The sequence below is a fragment of the Pan paniscus genome, chromosome 21 (genome assembly GCF_029289425.2).
Source record: "Pan paniscus chromosome 21, NHGRI_mPanPan1-v2.0_pri, whole genome shotgun sequence".
NCBI lineage: Eukaryota > Metazoa > Chordata > Mammalia > Primates > Hominidae > Pan > Pan paniscus.
Genome location: NC_073270.2, coordinates 68430576 through 68452537, shown reverse-complemented (window position 1 = coordinate 68452537; position 21962 = coordinate 68430576). Strand labels below are relative to the sequence as shown.

Below are 21962 nucleotides of genomic sequence, written 5' to 3'. Positions count from 1 at the left end.
CCAGGCTCCGGGGTGTGTGGCTGCGTTAGGAGGCCATGACTCTCTGAAATGCTATGCAAACTTCATTTCTTAATCACTGATTGCTCGGCTGAAATTCTCGTGTTGAATTTGCCCAGAGAATTAGTCATGACTTTAATAAAGGGAACATGTCCCACGATTTATTTCTTCCCAGCAACTGGTTTAGGGAACTAACCTTGGACATAAACCTCCTTATCACCTGATGAACTGAAAGAGCCCCAGGGTTCCTAGGTCCACACTGGGGGCTCACAGCCATGCTGGGAACAGGGCGCCTGACCCTCAGCTCTAAGCCGCTCTGCTGCTGGGTGGAGGAGAGAGGGTGAGCCAGTGCCTACACGATGTTCCCAACTCCTGGGAACGTGGCTCCGGGTCAGCTCGGCCCATGGGGTCACCCTCCTTAGTAGGCAGCTCCCAGCTCCTTTGTGGGGGGGTCTATCAGGGCCCTAATGAGGCCTCTCTTTCCCATCTTCATCCAGCCTTGCTCCTCTCTGCCGTGGACAGCTCGGGGCTTTCTGAGGGGCCACCTTTGGCCCTGATGCCTTCCCTCCTGTCCTGGTTGAGGGCAGGCAGCAGGGACTCACCCATTGCCCACACCCTCCACCCACTATGGCCAGTGAGACGCGGCCATTTGTGAGCTCAGGGACCTGCTGCTACAAGGGCACACGAGTTTCCCCGTGCTGGGGCCTCAGAGGCTGAGGACTTGGGTGGTGGCCACCCTGAGGGCCACCTGTGCCCAGCCCTGGGGAGAGCCCCCCAGGGAAGGCATGATCCCCAGGAGAGGCCGGGAGGGCCCGGGCCCCTCTGTTGTCCCTCTAGGACCCCACTGGCTCAGGGCCCCAGGTTCACCCTAGCAGTGCAGCAAGACAGCAAAGCAAGGCCGGACCACACTCAGCAGAAAGGGAAGGCAGCCAAGGCAGACGGCAAAGCAAGCAACCTCCCCGGAGGGTGAGCGGGACACGCCGGGTAGAAGGGGGAGGTCCTCAGAGACTCTGAGGGAGGGAGGGAGACGGGGGGGCAGCATCCCAGGGCCCGGGGGGTACGGCACAGGTGACGCCTGATGAAAGGGAATTAGAGTGTGGGGGGTCATGGTGAGGGAAGGGTCTCAAGTCAAATGCAGCTTCCCTGGGGACCCCGGGACACACAGGCCACGGGGAGACTTGCTGGTGTGGAAGGGATTTGCTCCGTGGCCACTGGGAGCCAGGCGCAGCCCACAGGAGTCTCCACACTGTATGAGTGAAGTGATGGCTCCCTGGGTGCGGGCCGAGGCCCCGGCCCCACTTTGGGACTCTCCCACGGCTCTGCAGCCCCTGGCCCAGGAGGCTCTATCTGTTGCTCCTTAATCTCTTGGCCCAGGGTCACGACAGAGGTTAGGGGCTGCGTCCCCATCATGATCCCGGAGGGGTCTCACCGACTCCCCCAAGATGGGGGCCATTAAAGGGTCTGAGGACACTAGGAACCCTCCCGACCCCGGTCCTTACAGAGGCAGGTCTCTGATGGTTTTCCCAAAGTCCGGGTTGCTCGCCTCCCCACGGCTGCTGTCCTTCAACTGGTGCATTTCCGCCGCTCTCATGACCGCGTAGCGCTGGGAGCCTGGAAGGGCACAGAGTGAGCTGGGGCTGGGGACTCCCGGAGGTGGACTTCTCCGAGAGAGGCTCTGCCCCCACTCCTCTGCCCCTCCCCGGTCTGGGAACGTCATTGTCTGACATCCCTGCAGCCCTCGCAGCCCCGGGGAGGCGGCACTGGAACAGAAACCACGTGAGAATGCAGCACAAGCCGGGTTTGGAGGTGTGGGAGAGCTGGGGCCCAAAGTGGGGCTGGGGGAAGGAGGGGATGGAGGCCCTGCCCTGATTGGGACAAGCCTGTTCCGTGGCCTGAGGGGGAGAAGCCGCTGGGGCAAAGGGGAGGCCTCAGGACAGGATGGACACACAACCTGCCTTGTGCCACAGCCAGGAGGCGTCTCTCCACCCAGATGGGAAGAACACTGAGAATGAGGGTGTGCCACAGACTTGATCATGGTGGGGAAAAAGACAGCAGAGGAAACGGGGTGCCCCCTTCGCGAAGACTAAGGGACAGTCTCCCAATGTGAAGGCTGGGCTGGGGAAGGGAAACCCACCTGGCAGCTGCCGAGGGTAACCAAGGATGGGAACGGCGGTGAAGATGGCAGCGGCCCCAGAGCCCAGGAAGCCGACCCACCAGGCGCCGACCCACAGTGGGCTCTCGGTGGTCAGCTCCGTCCTGTGGAAGAGGCAGTGGCACCTGGGTCAGCGTGCAGCCCACCTGTGCCCTCCATGGCACACACACTGTGGGCTGCTGGCCCCTCCTCCGGGCAGACCTCCAGGGTCTGTCTGCACGCTGGTCAACACAGGCCCCTGGTGCTGCTGGCCACAGGTCCTGTCCCTTCCTTGCAGACTAAAGCAAACACCACCTTGGCTTAGCTGTCCCCCAAGACAGATGGCTCCATGCCTTGGCCCACACTCCAGGGCTGGAGATGCCACCTGTGGCCTGGTCCTGAGACCACGGTGGGGTTGGGCGCTAAGAGGAGCAGCCTCTCCAGGCAACAGCAGGAGGAGGCATCCCTCCCCACAGTGCAGAGGGTGACAGATGGGGTTCCCAGGGACGCCAGAGGGCTCAGCTGGAGCTCACTGAGAGCTCCCCACGAAGGGACTGTTGTGCACGTGGCAATTTGCACATAAGTGCTTTCAAACGAAAAGGCGAGTGGAAAAGAACCATGGGCTGAGGCAGCCGTGGAGTGGTAGAAGCCCATCCAAGCTCTGGGCATCCAGGGACGCGTCTTCACAGTGAGGACAAGCTCTGGGCTTTCGGGGATGCGTCTTCACAGTGAGGCGGTGGCGGGAGGGCAAAAGGCCAGCAAAGGCCGGGAGCAGAGCCGCAGAGACAGACAGAGGACACAGGGAGCGCCAACACCCTGCAAGGCTGCAGCCAGGCGGCACCTGCTTGCTCCAGCGCAGAAATGCTGCGGCCACCTCCGGGGGCCAGACCCCGCTCTGCCTCCCCACTTTGTGCAAAGTGGGCCCAGATCCCGGAGCCAGAAGGGGCACAGAGACTGAGAGAAGCATCCAGACCCGGGACACGAGCTCCAGCCTACCTCCAGGCTCTGCCCAGAACGCACACACTTGACCCCACATTATCAATCCGAGGCCAGAGGGGCTTTTGTAAGAGGTCAGAGTGCTAGAGACCTCCAGGAGAGGCGCCATCTGCAGAAAGAGTCCCAAGGTGCAGCGGTGCCCAGGCCGAGTAACAGAGGACCTTGGAAACTTCACAAGTGCAGGATGGGCAAGGGATGAATGGGGGGCCCAAACCCACAGAGCACTGGCAGTCAGCAAGGACATGTCTCCTCTGCCTCCCCATCTCCATCTGTCTCTGTCTCTCTCTGCCTGTCGCTGTCTTCTGTCCCTCTGTATCTCTATCTCCATCTGTCTCTGTGTCTTGGTCTGTCTCTACGTGTCTTTCCCTCTGTCTCTCTCTGCCTCTCCCTCCACCCCTCCTTGCTTTCTCCTGCTTACATTTACAGAAACTAGGGTCACACACACAAGATACAAAGAAAGGAAAAGAAACAGAAGAATCTCAGTTTCATTAGGGAACTAGTGGCCAGGGCTCGCTGGGCTTTGCAAGCGCTTAGGCCTCGGGCACTGCCTGCCTGCCCTGCCCCCTGCGCTGGGGCCGACTCCCAAGGCCCCTACAGATCCTCCGAGTCCTCCAGAGCCAAGGCCAGCCTTGACTCCCTCCAGCCCGGGGGGTGCCCAGCACCTGCGCCGCGCCCGGCCTGACTCAGAGTGGGCCCTGCTGACTCTGAACCCCCTTCCAGAGACACGTGGGCCTCTCCAGCGCAGGCAGCTGGGTGCGCGGCCACTCACCGTCGGCCCATTTCCGTGTAGATGTTCAGCAGGGCACCTCCGATCAGGTAGCCGGCAGCGGGGCCCAGGATGGCCGCGGTGTAGAAGATGGCTGCGAGAGAGGCAGAGGCGTCAGGGCCGCTGTGCACCACCGAGGGGCTGCGGAGGGCCACGTGGGGCCCCGTGCCTGAGAGAAGCCCCGCACCCGCCGTTCTGCATCTCCGGCCCACTCTCCTCATGGGCCTCTTTAAGTTAGACGAGTCTGTGCAGTTGCCACTGGGCCTGATATGGGTCAGCATCAACCTTTAAAAATCCCCCTCAAAGCCAAGCGCACTGTCTTTCCCTTACGAAAGGGCAAAGGCCCTCGAAGCCCCGTTTGCAGGGCGTCTAAGTAGCCGCACAGACGGACACTGGCAGGAATTAGGGGCCCAGGGTGGGGAAAGGGACCAGAGAGGCCTGAGCCCCTCCGCCCAGCCACGCTCACTCTCCCACAGGCCGGGATTTGGAAGGCTCAGTGTGGTGGGATGTCCCCTCGCTGGAGTGAGGTGATCTCAACGCCCGCCTGGGTTCTTGGGACGAGCACTGCCAGGTGACTGGGATGAGCAGAGCTCAAGGAGGACATGAGGAGGCTGAGGTCACTGCAGAGTCCAGCTGGGGCCAGCTGCTCCCCGTGACCATCCTACGATGCCCTTCCCAGGAGAGCCAAGCCAGGCAGGGGGACGCCGAGAAGTGGGGTCAGGCGGGCCGTGCACTGGGTCAACTCGGCCATGTCGTACGGGCCATGGGGCTTCCCTACATCTCAACAAACAGGAGCAGGAAGCCAGTGAGGGGCCCAGGGCTGCCCCAGGGCAGTGAGCTCAGCTGCCTGGCATGGAGTTATAACATAGATCTTTACTCTTAGGTAGCTGTGAAGCAGCCATGAGCTGCTTCATGTTATTTTTCCCCTTAAAGTTCTGACTCTCCAGATTTGCTCGGTCTTTTCCGCACCCCTATGTGGCTGCCGGAGCAGACACAGTGCTTACGGGCAGACATGGGTGTGGTCTCAGGGCTCTGTCCCTCCACCTCTATGTGGCTGATGGAGCCAACATGGTGCTTTCAGGGAAACATGGGTGTGGCCTTGGGGCTCTGTCCCTCGTCACTTATCCCACATCAAACTCCTTCCCAGGCAAGTGCCAGGTTCCCAGCCGGAGCATGAGGTCTGCCGCCATTGGACCTGGTGCCACCCAGCGCCTAGTGACTCTGTGCCCCTTGGTCCTGGCAAGGTGGGCTGGACACCATGCAGGGGTTGCACTGAGGCTCCCGGGCACAGCGGCCTGGAGCCCTGAGCAGGGTCCACATGAGAAAGCCGGAGTCCCTTACGTCAGCTTTGGGCCTCAGGCCGGACCCCCCTCCCCTGCCACCTCTTGCAGCAGCCCCAGGGCCATGCAGACAAGGGGTACACGAAGGCAGGGGGCGGGGCTGGCTCCGGCCAGTTACCCTCACTCCTGCAACACTGCCCTCAGCCACCCCTGCCAGTGCTTACCCCGCCAGCCCCACTCACCAATGTAGACGGGCGAGCAGCTGGACTTGACGTTCTCATCCAGGTAGGTGACGCCCAGCGTGTAGAGGGGTGTGGCACCCACGCCATGCAGGAACTGGCCCAGCATGAAGACCAGCTGGTAGCGGGACAGGCCCGAGGTGCTGTCCGCACACGCCGCGCTGGGGTTGGCAGGGCACGTCCTGACACCCGCGTCCAACTCCACCTCATAGCGGCCAGCCGTGAAGTGGGGCAGTGCGAACACCAGCGACCCCATGCCCATGAGCAGCACGCCCCAGCCCAGCCAGCGCGGCTTGTGCCCTGAGCCCCCGAAGTAGCTGACGAAGGTGAGGCAGAGGCAGGCGGCGATGTCGTAGGAGCTGGCGATGAGCCCGCTCTGGTAGCTGTGCAGGTCATAGCGGCGCTCCAGGGAGGTGATGACTGTGTTGATGAAGCCATTCACAGTCATCCCCTGCAGGAATGCGGCCGCACACAGGAAGAACAGGATGCCCTTGGGCGTGTTGAGGACCTGCAGGCACGGGGGTGTGAAGGCCCACCAGCCGCACGCCACGCTCTGCCCGGCCGAGACGTACCGCACCTCATGGGTCCCCCGGGCGCCACTCTTCTCGGCCCAGAGCTGGCAGAGGGGCTGTTTGCTGGTGTCCAGGGGGCTATGGGCAGCGGAGCGGAGGGAGCCGGGGCTCAGGGGCGTGCCCGGGGATGCCCTCCTGCTGGGCGGGGTGTGATCAAGCCCGTTTTCCATGGCTGAGTTGGGGCTGGGGAAGGTGAGCGGCTTGTCCCCCAGCTGATGCAGGGGCATCTCCGTGCCTCCGCCTGGTGACCTCGAGGCTTCAGCCACGCAGTGGGAGTGGCCTCAGCGGGAGTGGCCAAGTGGTATCCGAGGGGCTGGTGTGTCCTGTGAGAAGAATGTCTCGTTAGCAAGCTCACGTCTCTCCACGGGTACAGCACGTCCAGGAGGGAACATTCCAGCACACCCATCATGGGGGTGGCTCAAAGCTCTGCCTGCCTTGTCTCAAGAGCCTCCCAAATCCAGGGTGGCGTCTGGCCAGGCCCACACTCAGGCACTGTGTCTCCCAGCCACAGCTCCGCTGCGGAAAGGTTGGGGGCTGTGCCCAGCTTGCTCACAGGGACTCAATTCCTGCCCTTTTTAGAACTGTTGGAAGGAGAAGCTGCCGCTTCAGCGGTGTGACGTCAGGGCTGTGACGAGGGCAAGGCCTACTGAGATGGGGCCACGCGGTGGAGAGTGGAGCTGAGACGCAGAGGCCGAGTCAGACACTGGGGTCCCAGGTCACCCCGCCCTGTACCCCGCCCTGCCCCCGCTCGCTGTGTCAGCCATGTCCCCTGCCATTTGCAGCCAAGTGGCCCTGATGGACTCCACAGGGGTCTACCACATTGGTCCTGGAGCCTGACCTTGTTCTTCCTTAAATTCACACTCTGGCAGCTTTCTGTACCCTTTGGCGTGAGAAAGGAGCTCCTCTCCGTGCAGAGTTTGGGAGGTGCAGGAATGAGCTGGAAGCAGCCTCCTGGGCCACGTGAGCCCCCAGCACTGGAGACACCCCTGGCCGCCAAGCTCTGGCCGCTGCTGGGTCAGCCTGTGGCTAACAGGAGTTGCAGTCGGCAGCCATGTGGACCAGTTACCAGGAAGACGTGCCCACGTGCCACCTTCCTTCTGAACCCTGCGCTGCCCCTACCCCACTGCCCTCACCAGCCCTGTTCCCCACCATCCCGAGGCTCCACAGGGCACCTCCTCACTCCCCACACCAATTCCTGGAGCAACAGCTCCCCCCTACTGCCCAAGGCCTTCTGGGGAACCCAGGTGGCTGTAGCCTCTCTGCATCATAAGGGCTTTCCCCGTCAGAAATAAACCGGCGAATAAACAGGGCTGCCATGATGTGGAACACCTGTGCTGCTCCCGCCCTGAGAGGGTCCTTCCCCGGGCTGCTGCAATACAGAACACCTGTGCTGCCCCCACCCTGGGAGGGTCTTTCCAGGGGCTGCTGCAATACAGAACACCTGTGCTGCCCCCACACTGAGAGGGTCCTTCCCGGGGCTGCTGTGATACAGAACACCTGTGCTGCCCCCACACTGAGAGGGTCCTTCCCGGGGCTGCCGTGATACAGAACACCTGTGCTGCCCCCACCCTGGGAGGGTCCTTCCCGGGGCTGCTGTGATACAGAACACCTGTGCTGCCCCCACCCTGGGAGGGTCCTTCCCGGGGCTGCTGCAATACAGAACACCTGTGCTGCCCCCACCCTGGGAGGGTCTTTCCAGGGGCTGCTGCAATACAGAACACCTGTGCTGCCCCCACACTGAGAGGGTCCTTCCCGGGGCTGCTGTGATACAGAACACCTGTGCTGCCCCCACACTGAGAGGGTCCTTCCCGGGGCTGCCGTGATACAGAACACCTGTGCTGCCCCCACCCTGGGAGGGTCCTTCCCGGGGCTGCCGTGATACAGAACACCTGTGCTGCCCCCACCCTGAAAGGGTCCTTCTCGGGGCTGCTGTGATACAGAACACCTGTGCTGCCCCCGCCCTGAGAGGGTCTTTCCAGGGGCTGCTGTGATACAGAACACCTGTGCTGCCCCCACCCTGGGAGGGTCCTTCCCAGGGCTGCTGTGATACAGAACACCTGTGCTGCCCCCACCCTGGGAGGCTCCTTCTCGGGGCTGCAGTGATACAGAACACCTGTGCTGCCCCCACCCTGGGAGGGTCTTTTCAGGGGCTGCTGTGATACAGAACACCTGTGCTGCCCCCATCCTGGGAGGGTCCTTCTCGGGGCTGCTGTGATACAGAACACCTGTGCTGCCCCCACCCTGGGAGGGTCTTTCCAGGGGCTGCTGTAATACAGAACACCTGTGCTGCCCCCACCCTGGGAGGGTCCTTCTCGGGGCTGCTGTGATACAGAACACCTGTGCTGCCCCCACCCTGAGAGGGTCCTTCTCGGGGCTGCTGTGATACAGAACACCTGTGCTGCCCCCACCCTGGGAGGGTCTTTCCAGGGGCTGCTGTAATACAGAACACCTGTGCTGCCCCCACCCTGGGAGGGTCCTTCCCGGGGCTGCAGTGATACAGAACACCTGTGCTGCCCCCACCCTGGGAGGGTCTTTCTCGCAGACCTCAAGGTGCTTGCCATCTGGGGCACCTCCTGTTATGGCTGAATTGTGACCCCTAAAAGAAGCTGTCTTGGAGCCTTGACCCCAATACCTCCGAATATGACAGTTTTTGAAACTCAGGCCTTTAAAGAGGTGACTAAGGTTAAACAGGGACATTGGGTGGGCCCTGATCCAATCTGACCGGTGTCCATATTATAAACAGGGAATGTGGATGTGCAGACCATTCCCCTGCCCGGGAGGGAGGCCGGAAGTAGCTCCTTCCCTCACAGCCTCCGAGGGGGGCCAGCCTTGCAGACACCATGATCCCTGATTTCTGGTCCTCAGCAGTAAGAAAGGGCCCGTTTCTGTTGTCTAAGTCCACAGTCTGGGGTCTTTTGTCTTCACTGTGGAGCTGGGGTGGGGTGGGCGGTGGCATGTCCATATTGGGCCACATTGTACATTCAACAGGGACCCCGGCGCTTCTGGAAGCTTATTCAGCCCATGAAACATCACACCCTGGGAGGCTCCAAAACACAAAGCGTGAGAAATGCTGCCCACTGACATCAGGCTGAGGCCGGGGCCACATCAGCCGTGCTCAGGGCTCTGCAGAGTCCGAAGCCCTAAGTATCCGGCCTTGGGGTCTCCTTCCAGCCACAGCCGGCGACGCGCAGAGATGCACGGAGACGCAGGGACAGCAGGCAGTCCCATGGGGACCTGGGCTGGGTGATGCCCCAGGATCCTCCTGGCAGCTCCTTACAGAGTCTGCTCGCTGGGGCTGGGGTGGGTGGACCGGTGCCCCCCGTGTTCCCCGGGCAGTCACGTTCACCTGGGACCTGAGCGCGTGACCTTATTTGGAAAAAGCGTCTTTGCAGATGTGACGAGTGATCTGAGAAGAGATCACCCTGGATTACGGTGGGCCCTAAACCCGGTGACAGGTGCATTTTTAGAGGAGAAGATGACACAGAGAAGGCCACCTGCAGACAGAGACAGAGACAGGCGTGGCGCTCCCAGGACCACCTGGAGCCCCGGGAGCCACTGGGGGCAGGAAGGACCCTCCTCAGAGCCCCAGGGGGAGCACAGCCTGTGTGGACTTTGGGTTCCTGGCCTCCGGAGCTGGGGGGAATAAACTATTTTTTTTATTATTATACTTTAAGTTCTAGGGTACATGTGCACAACGTGCAGGTTTGTTACATATGTATACATGTGCCATGTTGGTGTGCTGCACCCATTAACTCGTCAATTACATTAGGTTTATCTCCTAATGCTATCCTTCCCCCCTCCCCCCACCCCATGGCAGGCCCCGGTGTGTGACGTTCCCTGCCCTGTGTCCAAGCGTTCTCATTGTTCAATTTCCACCTATGAGTGAGAACATGCAGTGTTTGGTTGGGAATAAACTATTTTTTAAGCCCTTTGGTGTGTGGTCATTTCTTACAGCAGCCCCCACGGAGGCGAACAGGTGTCACATGTGCCCCCGAATTTGGGAGATGACAGAGGCCTGAGGAGGGCCCAGAGAGATGACCTTGGGGTTGAGGCAGAGTTAGAGCTTAACATACACACAAACTCTAAGGTCAGCGTGGCGGGTGGGAGCGGAGGCGCAGCCGGTGATCCGACATGGGGCTGCAAGGGGACACAGGGGCCTCAGTGAGAACCAGCCCTGGGACAGGCCTATGCTGACGGACACTACAGCATTTGGGGATGACAAATTGCTGGCTTTTTTTGTTTTGTTTTGTTTTTTAATAAAGGGGCAACTTCATCTGTGAAGGCAGATAAACCGGGCCCAGCATGGTCAGGCCGGGAGCAGGCCATGGGATCTCCCCCAGGTCCAGGCAAGGCTTGTTTTACGTCTGGAGAGATCTGGCGGTACCAGCACCCCTTCCCCAAGGCCACACGGATCTCAGGATTGAGCCCCCATAGCTGGGCTCTGGGTCCTCCCGCCACGTCCTCCGCCGAAGCGCGGTCCCCACAGGGCTCCTCTGTGGAATCGGAGGTCTCGCCCTCTCAGCGAATGGATGCCTCAGCCCCAGGCTCCTTGGGACGAAGGCGGGCAGCTGCTGTGAAGAATCCCGCTGGGTGGCAGGGTGCTAACACCCGCTGTGCACACTGAGCACCAGCTGTGTACCAGGCACCATCCCAGGCCTCACAGTAGGGGAAGAAGGCCCGGGGGGGTCAGTCATTTGCTCGAGGCCACACAGCCCGCCGGTGGCAGTGAGGATGCAGCCCCTGCAGTCTGGCCCCAGAGCCGAGCGTCTGCGTCACAGCTGCCTTCTGACACCTATTGAAAGAGCCGTGCACACTCGTGTGACACTCACGTGCAGCCGCTGTTGACCTTGGACACTGCCGGGAGGCTGTTTGAGGCCGTATTTGGAGGCCTCGGACAGCAGAGATTCCACAGCAGTCATGCCTGGGGCCTGCTCCCTGGGTGCCCGCGGCCACACCCGGGGGTTTATTTACAATGCCAACACCTATCCACGAGCTGGCAGGCCAGGCTGGTTTGGGACCTGCTGTGTCAGAAAGGGAGTGTGCGTGGAAGGAGAGACTTTCGTATTGTAAGAGCAATGCTCCACGCCTCCCCGAGGGGCAGAGAGCCACCCACGGCCACCCACGAGCCACAGGCTTTCTACTGAAGCGAGCTGTCACAAGGATGACGTCCCAGGAGCATGTGTAACACAAGAACTCGAATGCCAGGAGTCAGCGGAAAAGACGGAGGAGCAAGAGCCCCAGGGCGGGACTGACGGAGGCGCAAGGGCTCTGCCGCTCAGCAGCCTGGAGGATCTCCACCAGCCGCCGAAACAGAAAGCAACCTCAGAGGCCTGGAGGAAGACAGGCCAGGCTCAGAGCCACGCAGACTCCCCAGGCAGCCTTTGGGTGTGTTTCCCTCGCATTGTTTTTCTTAGTGCAGGAACACAGAGCCAAGAAGTACCCTGAGGACTGCCTGGAGGTCAAGGTCCACCCACACACACAAACACGTGCACACGCACACACATAAATAGCAGAAACTTGACCTCATTTCCGGGCTGGGCCAGAACATGAAGGGAAGGAGCCTCAACAGGGCCAAGGAACAGCCTGACGCAGGAGGGAGAGTGCTCAGAGGTTCCGCCTAGCTGCACGTGCTGGCACGGGGAGGGGGGCCGAGCGGGGGTGGGGGGTGCGGGGCGGGGCAGGGTGGGGGAGGCGGGGGCAGGGGGAGTGGGTCGGATTCGGCAGCACTTCTGCAAAGGATCTGATGGGGTCCCTGGGATGCTCAGTGGTGGGCAAGCCCACGTAAACCATTGCGAACCAAGACGCTGGCTGCCGTGAAACACCCACTCAATGCCCGGGCACTGGGCTTGCCTCATACAGGCAGTTTGTTCAGCCCTGGCCTCAGGACCAGACGCTGGGGCCAAAGCAGGTAAGGGGGAAGGGGGAGGATCCCGTCTGCATAGCTTTGAGAGGAAGCCAGATTGCTAAGTTTCGTGACCAGCAATGGCCACAGAGAAACAGAAGGACTTCCTTCTTGAAAATGAAAGCCACAACTGAGAAAGAACAGGTAGTTGTAGGTGTCCAAACAGCTCCAAGCTGAAGGCTGTTTTACCTGAATTAAAAGCTCTGACATAAATATGTAAAGCTCAGCCGAAAGTTACCTATTATGCACATTTAAATCAGCAAATTTAAAATCCTCTTTTAAATATTAGCCATGTGGCTTCCGACAGATGCCCATCAGACGGCCGCAGATGATGAGAATTACGTGGCACCACTCAGCTCACCAGCTGTGCACCTCCACGGGCTTCCGTTGGGGCCTGGTTCTGACGTCTTTCTGAGATCCAGCAGCGACCTGGCTTCGGGCCAGCCTCCCTTATCTGAATCTCACGCAAGCAGCATGTGTGTGACAGTACCCATTCCATCTTCATCATGCCCAAGAGTTTCAGCTCCGGGTTCTCTTCTGAAGCTGGAAATCTTCTCTGGGAGGCCGTTTCCCCACTAAACAGTGGTGTCTAGATTGGAAAGGGGAGGGTGGGCCTTCCATGACTCAGGGGCTAAAGGACAACAGGAGCAAATACAAAAGCTGGCTATGATGGGGCATCTGGCCTGGCTCCTGCCATCCAGGGGACAGACGGGTTGTTGAGTGACGCTGGGCAGGCAACACTCTGGACTCTCAGGGCGATGAGGAGGGTCCCACATTCATGCATTTTCCAAAGGAAGTTTCCAGGATTGTACCAAGACCTCACATGGATACGTCCTAAGCACTGGCATTTACTGAGCGTGCCGTTCTGAGTTGGTGAGCCAGAGGGATGAGAACTCTGCCTGGAGAAGTGGGTGCCCAGCATGTATGTCAAGGCTTGGCCCGGACCTGAGGGAGTCCTTGCTGAACGTGCGGTGCAGGACTTACATTTCAGGGCTAACGTTTGCCACGAAAACCAGCCCAACGTGGGACATGAAAGCATCTTAGCCGCAGCGGCCGAGTCCAGCAATGTGGACAGCCAGACGCATGCTTGGTGGAGGCAGCCAGCGCCCCCGTCCTGGTCTCGGTCATCAGTTCCATCAATGACAAATGCTGCTGGGGCCCATGAGGACCACCTGCGCCACTCACATGTTGCTTTCCTTCTGCGATCTGCTAGCTTCCGAGATGGCCAAGGCAGATGCACTCATGGCTCAGTGAGAAGGTGAACGTCGCCTCTGCGTTCACTGCTAATGGAGACTGGAGTAACGATGTCTGGTCCGCGTTAAGGCGGGCAGCTCGGCGGCCCACACCTTTGGTTTTTTGGTCTCAGGCCCATTATGGATAAGCTGGTGTGGGGTGGGGCAGGGGAGTTTCAGGGGCTGGAATGGCCTCATGGCAGCCCCACGTAGAGGCTGCCTGGCCCCTGGACTGGCCCCACCAAGGGGAACAGGACATTGCAGCTGGGCTTGGGGAAGAAGGGAGGCCTGTCCTTTTGATTCTTCTTTCTGGCATCCTGTGTGTGCACGTCTGTGTAGGTGTGTGTACACATGCACACCTGCCTATAGTTTCTTTCCACTTGGAATTGGTTTTGACAAAAAGGTGCGTCAGCTTCCCAAGCTGGTCCCTGCAACAGTGAGGGATGGAGCCTCATCCTCATCCCAGAGCCACACCCTCAGCTTCCCCCGGAAAAGGCAGCGGCTTCTTCTGATGCATGGATACAGCCCCCACTACGGAGCTGGGGAGGGAGCTGCAGGCAGCCTTGACCCCAGACCAAATTCAAAGGACCTGCCTCTTCCAAAGGCCTCCCTCCAAGGGCCACGGGGACCCCATGACCGTCCTCTCATCCCAAGCTGGCTGCATGGGGTGGGCTGGTTTATACGCAGATAAGACTGCACCCGCTGATGAGGCCAGATGCAGGTGAACCCCAGTGCTGCCAATGAGGAGTCTGCAGATGGGGTGAGGCTGAAAGGCAGTTGTGGAAGGCCGGGCAGTGGCAGCCACATGGCAGAGGAGGGGGTGGGAGACCCGGGGCAGGGATGGAACAGCCATGGGGTGCAGGAGACTGCACCCCCTGTGAAGGACAGGCCAGCGGCCAGCCCCCAGGCCACCCTGGCTCCTGTCAGCATCCCAGGTCGAGTCCACTGTCATCCTCATCTGAACACCCTGACTGCATCTAACACCAGGACATCTGCTTCCTGGCCTCTGCAGGGCCCACTCTACAGCCTCTGACGCTATGTGCAATGGTCTCAGGGTCAGGGCCAAGAGCACTGTGATAGCGAATTTCATGTGTCAACCTGAGTGGGCCTTGGGTGCCTAGACATTTCGCCAAGCATCGTTCTGGGTGTGCTGTGGGTGTTTCCAGGTGAGATTAGCATGTGAAGGGTGGCCCTCCCCAGGGTGGTGGGCCTCGTCCAATCAGTTGGGGGCCTACATAGAGCCAAAGGCTGAGTGACAGGGCCTCCTCCTGTGACGGCTGCAGCTGGGACCTCAGTCTTTTCCTGCCTTTGGGCTTGGACTGCAATACCAGCTCTTCTTGGGTCTTCAGCCTTCAGGCTGGAACCTGCAGCAGCATTTCTCTGGTTCTTGGGCCTTCAGACTCAGACTGGACCGAAACCATCAGCTCTCCTGGGCCTCCAGCTTGCCAGCGACAGGTCTCGGGACTTGCCCCTTCCATAAGTGCTTGAGCCAGGTCTTCAGGATAAATCTCTTTCCACCTATCCTGTTGGTTGTGTTTCTCTGGATAACTCAGACTAATACAAGCCAGTCCTTCCATGCTTTGGTACCGACTTCCTAACGCCTGCTATGTGGGAAACCTGGGCTTCAGGGACTCCCAGGACACAGTCGCACCCACGAGGAGCCCAGGGGCGGTCACTCGAGAGCTGGGTGCAAAAGCTGCCCATGGCTGCGAATCAGAACCGCCTGGCCGGTGGGGACAAGAGGCCCGGAGCCTGGAGTGAATTCCAGTCATCAGCCAAGGCCCTGGGAGCCAGGCTCCGGGAGAAGGCTCTGACAGCACACCACCACCATCGCCGCCCGGGAACCTTCTGGAGGCCTGAACCAGCTGAGCTCTCCTGTGCACACACAGTTACTGAAATCTGCCCCATCACGGGAGGAGGGTCCATCACCTCCATGGAGTAGGGCCCTCTCCCATGGCCTTGTACTCCTGACGGCTGCTCCAGAATGAGGGACAAGGTCTCCCCTGGGGCTCTGGCCACACGGCTCCCATGCAGCCGGCAGGTGGGAAGGAGCCCCTGGAAGCAGAGCCTGCCCATGTGCCCAGGCCCGGAGCCCTGACTGGTGGCCCCGCCTGTGAGCCACTTCAGGCCCCCTGTGGCTGCCCTGCCCCAGGGCACCCACTCACCTCTCGGCCCATCCTTTCCCCACTGCCCTGATGCCTCTGTCCACGGGAGAACATCTGAGGCGGAGCCTTAGGTGGCTCTCAGCCCGAGAGAAACACAAACCACACTGCCCCTCCGGTGCATCGAGAGAGCCAGCTGCCCTTTCCCTGGGAGCTTAGCCCCCTCAGGCCCTGTCCCTGCTCTAACCCACAACAACCCCGCAGGGGAGGAAGGGGGGATGTTGCCGCCAGAGGCCTTGGCAGCCAGGGTGTGAATTAGGCCAAGGCGATCAGCCGGGGGATAATGTGTCCCTGGAGCCTCCGGCTGGGGGCAGGCCTGGGGAGGGTGTACGCGTGCGTGTGCACCTGTGTATGGGTCAGTGCCCGCTATTTTAGGAGGAGGCCACGGGGGCCAGAGTTCTCTTCCGATTTCCTCATGCTGGCCTGGTCAGTCAGCTGCATCTCCGGGATAGGAGGCCCTGACTCCTCTGCTGGGTCCTTTAGAGGCGAATCCGGCTGACCTCTCCCTCCCCCTCCTCTCAAGCCAGGACAGTGGCCTGGGAGGAGCTAGTGGCCACGTGCGGGTGGCTGACACAGCCCGGCCTGTGGGAACTGGGGTGCCAGCCTGTATCCCCGTGTGTGGGCAGCTGACACAGCCCGGCCTGTGGGAACTGGGGTGCCAGCCTGTATCCCCGTGTGTGGGCAGCTGACACAGCCCGGCCTGTGGGAACTGGGGTGCCAGCCTGTATCCCCGTGTGTGGGCAGCTGACACAGCCCGGCCTGTGCCACTTCTAGAAGCCCACCTACTTCCCTAGGCCCCATGCACTTACTTCCCAGCCTGGCTCCCTGCAAAGCGCTCTCAGCGCAGTGCGTGGAAAGGATGCAGGATCTCTGAGAAACGTATTTTAAGCTTGCCAGCCCCTGGGCCTGGCCTGGCTGACCTACTGTGGCCCAGCAAATGTCCCCAGGGAGGCCTGGAGCTGGGCTGGGTGGGTAGCACCCCTCCACATTAGGGGATGTCCCAGTCCCGGCTTCCAGGCCCCACTCAGAATTTGGAGGCCAGGCAGGACCATAGGGTCTCGGTTCTCCTTTCTCTTCAGATTCCAGCCCAGGCACCGCCTGGCAAAGCCGAGTCCCTCCTCTTGGCACCTGATGGCTCTGAGGCTGCCAGCCACAGCCACATGCCTGCCCTGCACCCAGCCCCGCCCTGAGTACCTGCCTGCTCCCCACACCATCCTCGGCTGCCTCCCCTGCCACACCAGCCCCCCAAGACACCTGGGACTCTCTCCTCTATCTCCACATTCACCCCAGGGTCTCTTCCTCAAGCTGGATGAATAAATGAAAGGAGCTTTCACTTCTTTAGCTTGAGGCACAGACTCTGGGATCAGCATACGGGGGCCTCAGCTGTGCCTGGTACACCCCAATTTGCATACCTGGTGACCTCGCACAGGCGAGCAGGCAGGAAGCCATTGCTTTGTATGGGGCCGACAATGAAGGACTGTCTGAGCAAGAGGGAGCCAGGGTGCGGCAGCAGGGCCAGCCCAGAAGGACCTGTCCCTCAACCGGCTTGCACCCAGTCTCCACCCACTGAACCTGGGAGCGTGGGGAGGACGGGTGAAGCCACGGGTGTGTGCAGGTTTACTCTTCCTTCCGACTCATCATCCCATCCATGGAACTGAAAACTCTCCTGCCATTCAAGGGCATGTTTGAGAAGAAGACGGAGGCTGGCTCCAAGCCACGCAGGTCACGGGCCTCTCTCTACCTCAGTTTCCACCCATAACAGAGACATCATGAGAATGAGAATGAGCCACTGAGCGTCCTACTCAAAGTGGGCCCAGTCAGCACTGGAGTTCATGGGAAACAGACTCAGAATGGAAACCCACCCTGTCCGGCCCCGGAGCCCTGCAGGCCCTGCCTGCCGCAGGTCCCCACTGCTGCCCTGGCCTCCTCAGCCTCCTTCCACGGCTGGGGTGGAAGTGGCTTGCCCTGCCCATGCTCAGGACCCCCACTGTGCCTCGGCTACTGGTGAGTGAAGGCGTAAGTGATGCCACAACTCATGTTTTCCTGCATGTGGGAGGGCCCTTACAGACCCGTGGTGTTCACGGCTCTCCTTGTCCTCTGGGGAAGGGGAAAGGACCTCCCCAGTTCTCAGGCTAGTCCTTGGGCACAGGGCCTGCTTCCCAGCCTGCTGTGCAGAGCAGCCAGGGCTCTGGGACTCCTGAGGGTGAAGGTGAGGAGGCGGGGGATGCCCAGGACCTCCCTCCTCCAGGAGAGCCCTGTGCACCACAGGAGGCAGGGCGGGTGGTGGGAGGGAAGGGCGGGCAGCTCAGAGGTCCGCCAGCAAAGGGGCTCAAACCTGACCCCCAACGTGTGGGAGAGACAAGACCCAGAAGGGCCCTCGGGGGGCTTGAGAGGCTGCAGGGAGCGGGTTCTGTCCAGATGAGGAACCTGCCTGGCACAGCTGGGCCACTCTCCTCCCAGGTGGCCTCCTAGGCCCATGGGTCCACATCTCAGGTCCACAGCGCCTCCCGAAAGGCAGAGTCCAGTGGCAAATGCAAGGGCCCCAAGTGAGCCTGGGGCAGACTGGACGACACACGCCACCCAAAGCATCGCAAGCTCTCCCTGCGGCTTGGGCCAGAGGGGCGATGCCTCAGGTGCCCCCCAAGGCTTGCCAGATTAGAAAAACCACCAAGAAAAGGCAAGGTCCGTGGGCAGGAAGGGCCTGGCTGCGCGTGGGAGGGAGAGGAATCTGGGCTCTCTGGCACCCAAAAGCGACCCCAGCCACTGGTGCCAAGTCTCACCCTACGCTTGGGCTACGTGGGGAGCGGCTTCTGCAGAAGGCACGTGGTTTGAAAAAGCAGTCACCTTCCGCCAGGAATGTAGTCCCAGGGTCTAATTCTGTGTGATGCTGGTGGGAAGGAGGCTACTGAAAAGAACTGAAGGGTTGGAGACAGCCGGAGACCCCAGTGTCTGAGGACTGAGGGTGAGGGTGCGGGTGAGGATGAGGATGAGGGTGCGGGTGTGGGTGGGTCCTCACCCGCACTGGCACCCTCATCCTCACCCGCACCCTCACCCTCACCGTAGCCTGAAGGGCCAGCAGGGGCCAGAGAAGGCAGCAGGGTCCCCAGGACCAGATTGTTCTTTGTAGTCCCAGTCTGCTTCCTCTGCAGAGGCCCACAGGAGGACACGCCCAGAGTCTGTTGTCCCAGCAGCAAGGCCAGTTTCCTCCCCACACCCCTGGCAGGGCCAAGGCTCAGAGTCACCCAGAACCTGTTAACCTAGCATGTGAGTTACTGGCACCTCCCTCCCTGTTCAAGGGGTACAATCCCCACGTGCCCATTCCAACAAGTGGGCAAGACCCAGATCCTGCCTGAAGTCAGCTAACACTTAGCAAGCTCGCTGGGGGGCCAGACAGTGGTCCATGTCCCAGAACGAAGGTAACAGCAAGGCCTGAGGACTGTCCCATGTCCTTGTCCAAAAGCCAACAGTGTGCACCTTGCCACTTGAGAATGAGGCAGTCATGTGGCTCGTGAGGGAACGTTTTGTGGCCTCTGTCCACAGCCCGCTTGAGGAAGCAGGAGGGCTGGCCTGGCATGGCTCTCTCCTGGAGCTCCGAGGGCCCCGCTCCCTCCTGCCCCCAGCACCAGGCTGCACGTTGGCTTTTCTGTGGCTCATCTCTGACCACCTACAACCATCCACCGGGGAAAGCGCCAGGACCCAACACGTTCCAGTGGACGAGTCCAGGAAGCCAGGAATGTATATTGGCTCAGCAGTACCCACCCCAGAAATGGATTAACACTCATGGAGACATCCGGATCGAAGACCTTGTAGGCACAATACTAAGCTCGATGAGTTAACTTTTCATTCTACAATGGGCTGAGAAAAACTTTGCCATTTGGAAGTCAGACCGACCTGGAGCCAAAACTGCAATGGGGCTTGGTCAAGCCAAGGGGCCCATCAGAGCCCCGAGGAGAGCCGGCCTCTCTGGGCTTAGTCTAGCAAGGAGAGCATGTCCATCCACCTGGCCACCCTTCACCTGGCCCAGCCTGCCCTGCCTGCCACATGCCCAGCCAGCTCTCCACCATGGGAGGGACTTGCCCAGCACCTGCTTTAGGGGCCACACCCAGTGAGCTACAGATTAGGTCACGGCCACTCGGGAGGGAAGCTCCCTCATGAAGAATTTTCCAGGCACCACCTGCTGACCTTGCCCAGCAGGAAGGCAGGACACAGCCTGCCGAGGGCGGTCAGGGCAGCCTGGCTGTGGTCAGCGTCCAGGTCTCACCGAGTGGCCGGCCTCTGCCCTGGCTCCCTCCAGCAGCACAGAGCAAGGTCGGGCTGTGTGGTCTCGGCCCGAGCGACATCCTACTGGTGTCCTGCGATCACTGACAACCCAGAACAGACACTCTGGCCCAGTAACCGCAGGCCCAGCTCTTGGGACGCTGCTCTGGGTCTCCGGCCTGACCCCGCAGTTGCCTTTTGCCTCTTTAAGAACAGAGTCGTAAAACAGGAGCCCAAGCCTGGATCAGACAAACCTGGAGTCAGACCTCTTCAGCACTTACAAGCTGTGTGGCCTAGAGTCAATCACTTAACCTCTTGGTGCCTCAGTTTACTCATCTATAAAGTGGGAGTGATAATGGCCACCTCGTGGGGTTGCTAGGGACTGAATGAGACGATGCTCAAAGCAGGGGTACCATGCCCGGCACATTCCAGCACTCAACACCTAGCCCCTGCTGTCACTGTCCTCGTCATTATTACCAGATTCACAAGCGGAGCTGGCTAAGACCAAGGAGCTGTCCTCTGAGATCCATTTGCTCCCGCTGCTGGGAATGAAAACGTCGCTGACACCGGGCTCCGCAGAGCCAGTTTCTGATTAGATGGAGGTAACCCAAGTTCCAAAAACCACAGCTGAGGAGCAGCAGCTGACAAGCTGGTTGCATCGATGTGGAAAACTACCGCGTTCCAGCCGCCTCCAGACAGAAACAGGACGCATAGCCAGGTCCCACGGCAGCTCCAAAGAGGGCCTTGCACGCCAAGCGGGGCACCCCCCAGCCTGAGGGTTCACCAACCATGCAGACCACGCGGAAACCTAGCTGGGCTTCTCTCTCCCCTCGGGGCGCCAATGCGGGAGGCGGTTTCTCCCTTGGAAGTGGAAGTCAGATCTGCTTCCAGGTTCCCGGTCTAGGGCCGGTCTAGGGCAGCTAAGCCTGCCTGCTCCTTCCTTTCCATCCTCCCTGGTCAGGGGAGCCCATCAGCAACGCGAGGGCACCCGAACCTCTGCCTGCACCTGGAGGGCGCCCGGGTCCCCCCAAGCCACGGCCAGGACGTCGCGCGGTGGGGCAGGGAAAGGGGCGCCGCCGCTGCTGGAAACCAGCCCTGTGCTCCCCTCCCGGAGATGTCTCGAGCGCCTCTGGCGCGAACAAAGCCCGGCCGCCCCCGAGAAACTTCCGTGCATGAAGGTTTCCTCCTTGACTCGGCAGCAGCGGCCGCCGCAGGTGGGTGACTCCGCAACTCTGGAGCTCCGCGGAGGCGCGTTCGTCCCCAGCTGGATCTGTGGGGCCTGCGCCTGCGCGCGCTCCGGGCCACCTGCCCAGGTCACCTGCCCCGGCCACTCCGACAGTCCCTGCCAGGGCCGCAGCCCCTGCTCACCCGCTTCCCCCCGGCACCCGCTGCAGCGTGGGGCCCCTTCGCCTCGGTCCTCCTGCGGGCGACTCGGGAGCTCCTACCTGCGCAGCCGGCGGCGGGAAGCCGCGAATTTGGCCTCCGATTCCGTTCGGTCCTGCCCTCCCCCGCGGAGAGGCTCGGGGCGCTCGGCCGGTGCCCAGGCCTCCCGCCCCCGCGCGCATCCCCCCGGCGCTCCAGCCCCCGCCCACGATGGCGGCACCTGCCGCGCTCCTACGCCAGCAGGTCGGGCCCTGTGCACCCGCGCCAGCTCCCCGCTCCCCGCGCACTCACCGTCCCCGTCTCGAGGGCCCGGCCGCCGCGCAGCGCAGCGCTCCACGCTCTGGCCTCCCCGGCAGCCACGCGCCGCTTCATTCATCCGCTGGGGCTGCCCCCGCCGCAGAGGGAGGGGCGGGGTTTCCTGCGCGGGGCCCGCCTCACCCCCCACGGCCAATGGCAGCGGCGACCGCCCCCTCCTCCCCCCCAGGGCACAGAGGCGGGAACGCGCGGCGGGGGACCAGGGCGTCTCTCCCCGGAGCGCTGCCGCCTCCCGGACTCCCCGCTCCAGCTCCAAGGACCGGCATCGCTGCCGCAGCCGGGAAGCCGAGAACGCGCGGTGGCGACGCCGCCCCAGGCCACGCGGCGAGGCGGTTCCGAGCGGACTCGGGATTCGCTCCTGGGCGCTGTGGGGCCGAGCGGAGCCAAGCGGCCGTTTTTCAGCTCCGCCCTTCCGAAAGGCCGCCGCAGGGTCGGGGCCACGTGGGGCCCGCGGCAGAGGGGCTGGGGGAACGCCACGGGCGGCCCTGGTGAAGGTGCCCGCCGGTCTCGGCCTGACCCCCAGGCCCTGTTCTGGCACGCGCCCCACCTGCGCGCACGGTGAGACCGGCGCCCTAGCCTGGGAATCCGGGGAATCTCCAGCCTGTTGCCTTTTCCATAACCCCGTCTTCTTTTTCACGTTAGCTCTGAGGGTGGAAGGCAGGGAGGTGCCAGCCACGTTCCCTTCCACAGAGGGAATTCCCTGTTGGAATTCCTACCCCGGCTTCCTGCC

At 61.4% G+C, this 21962-nt stretch overlaps 1 protein-coding gene across 6 annotated transcripts in view; it reads right to left on the bottom strand.

The window, feature by feature from the left end:
* The window catches only part of SLCO4A1 (solute carrier organic anion transporter family member 4A1), a 45337-nt gene extending 23971 nt beyond the window's left edge, over positions 1 to 21366 (bottom strand). For all 6 annotated transcript variants that reach the window (XM_055104509.1, XM_034947727.3, XM_034947724.2 and 3 more), the window contains exons 1-5: positions 21209 to 21366; positions 5413 to 6304; positions 3894 to 3984; positions 2132 to 2253; positions 1497 to 1608 (exon numbers count right to left, since the gene is read on the bottom strand). In XM_055104509.1, the coding sequence (XP_054960484.1) occupies positions 1497 to 1608; positions 2132 to 2253; positions 3894 to 3984; positions 5413 to 6208 (1121 nt within the window). In that variant the 5' untranslated portion in view covers positions 6209 to 6304; positions 21209 to 21366. The remainder of the gene's footprint in view (positions 1 to 1496; positions 1609 to 2131; positions 2254 to 3893; positions 3985 to 5412; positions 6305 to 21208) is intronic.
* Positions 21367 to 21962: the final 596 nt, after the last annotated feature.